This window comes from Cyprinodon variegatus, unplaced genomic scaffold (assembly GCF_000732505.1).
Source record: "Cyprinodon variegatus isolate N-32 unplaced genomic scaffold, C_variegatus-1.0 Scaffold1413, whole genome shotgun sequence".
NCBI classification, from domain to species: Eukaryota; Metazoa; Chordata; class Actinopteri; order Cyprinodontiformes; family Cyprinodontidae; genus Cyprinodon; species Cyprinodon variegatus.
The window spans coordinates 106,172-108,252 of NW_015151866.1; the positions used below are offsets into that span (position 1 = coordinate 106,172).

Below are 2,081 nucleotides of genomic sequence, written 5' to 3' on the forward strand. Positions count from 1 at the left end.
TATTTTTCTTCAGTCCTGCACATAAATGAAAGGATGTCGCCATACTCGGCAGTTTCCAAGGTCCTGAGTACAAAACATAGAGAGGAAAACAAGAAGAAAAGGGACAAGAAGAGAGGGACACAACCTAGAACAGATAATGGATGTCTATTCTATTAACATTTCTCTAACTGTAGAATGGGTCTGTTTTATGTGTGGTCTTCTCAGTTCAGAGGGCCCCTGCCTGTCTTTGCCTAGGGCCCCAAATTTCCTAATTCCAGGTGAGAGTGAAATGTAGTTCTTTCTGTAAAATTGACAGACCATAGTTGCCACAAATGCTCAGCCATGTCTTTGTCCAAACACGTCGTCTTCTTTTCTTTTTAGGACTTTCAGCACAAAATTGCACAAATAGCCAAGGCATGGCGTTTCACTCCAGTTAGCTTCATATTCCTCTTCTACTCGTTGGGCTTCTGAATAGAAGAGTCCGAGTAGCGCCTGGTTTTTAGACGTAAAGCGTGAGCAGGTACATCGCATCAGAGCGTTGGATCGCACAGTGTGAGAACAAACACTGTGAACTGTGAACTTTTAAACCCTGCGGTTTCTTTGTACAGTGTGAGCTGTAGCTGCGTGTAACAATTGAAAACATCGTACAGTGTATGCCCGACTTTAGGGGACCAGCCAAGGACCCATCAAGGAAAGTGGGGAAATTTTGAACTACTACTGTATAACAACTAAGATCATCTTGACAATTGGTCAAAAGAACTCAAATGCATTCACACCGATAAAGAGACTAACTGTGTGCTTGGCTGCTATAAAAAATCCACAAAACTGATTCTGCTCAGTTTTATTGGCTATAATGAGGAACTAATGAGCAATCAGTTACTTCTTGGGCTTCCTTCTGAAACACAGACATCTCCCAGCCAAAAACCGAGACCAGGAGCTGGTACAACACAGCTGCTAGAGGGTGAGGACCCTGAGAACGGCCTCCCACATGCTGAGGGGGCAGCAGACAGCACCCCCACTGGAGGCTGGACTCAATAACAGCTTTGACTTCATTTAATAAAGCAATCATCATCAGCAGCATCTTTTTCTCATTTTTTCACAGAAGCTTCGGCTGCATGTGGTCTTAGCGTTTTACTAAACTGTTAAAAGATAATAACTAATGAATCTGCAAAGGAACACAGGTTTAGTTCATCGGAACAGCAAAGCAGGATCAGGTCCAGATTTTAACCAGAACCTTGGTCTTGATGACCCTGTCTGTTTTCTAACGTCGTCAAACAACCTGTGAGGCCTTCAGAAAACAACTGTAATAATTCTCAAATTGAATTTAACACACATTAACTCTATTTACTGAAAACCGGAGACAAACTTTGCAGATGATTTTACTCAAACATATCAGATTAAAGGGAAATTATTTTCATAAGAAATACTGGACGCAGTTTGTCCCTCGGCGGACAACCTGGGGTGTCTCGTCTCTCAGTTTGCTTCATGATACATTTTGTAGCTTTGCTTCCTGACGCACCAGTTAAGCAAACAGGACAGAAAAAAGTAAATGACAGAAATAAAACACGATATTACCAGGCCCTCAGTGGAAATCCTTTCATTGAAAAGATCTGGGTTGTTAAAGTTACTTTACCTCTCTTTCCTGATTGTCTTCTCTGCTGAATGTGAAGCACTGGCTCATCTGCAAAAAAATAAAAACAGCAACATTTAGTCTGCGAGGCAGACATTCCGTCTACTTTTAAGGCAAGGCTTAAAACTTTCATTTTTGATAAAGTTTATAGTTAAAAACACAAAGCTGTGTGCTTAGTCGCCGGGTGTGTAGAGAGGTGGGTGGAGTTAGGGCGTTAACAGCCTGATCTAGCAGGGGGGGTTTCAGTCTGGATAGAGGTTTCCCCCCTACCTCTCTTATACCTTATCCAAAAAACTTAGGTTGTCCCGAGCTATTTTTTTTTACATGTGCTGCTATAGGCTTGAACTGCTGGAGGACATAGGGACCCCTATTTCATCATTCTGCTTCATGTTAGTTCAATCCCTAACTTTATGTGCTCTCTTTCATCCCTTTTGACATGAAAACTGTCTCAGAGCTTGTTTGCTTAACTGTT

At 42.0% G+C, this 2,081-nt stretch overlaps 1 protein-coding gene across 1 annotated transcript in view; it reads right to left on the minus strand.

Annotated features, from left to right (window-relative positions):
* LOC107103286 (synembryn-A-like) overlaps positions 1-2,081 on the minus strand; it is a 25,771-nt gene that overhangs the window by 16,768 nt on the left and 6,922 nt on the right. Inside the window, exon 3 of the mRNA XM_015402929.1 lies at positions 1,613-1,660. Within this exon, the coding sequence (XP_015258415.1) occupies positions 1,613-1,660 (48 nt within the window). The remainder of the gene's footprint in view (positions 1-1,612; positions 1,661-2,081) is intronic.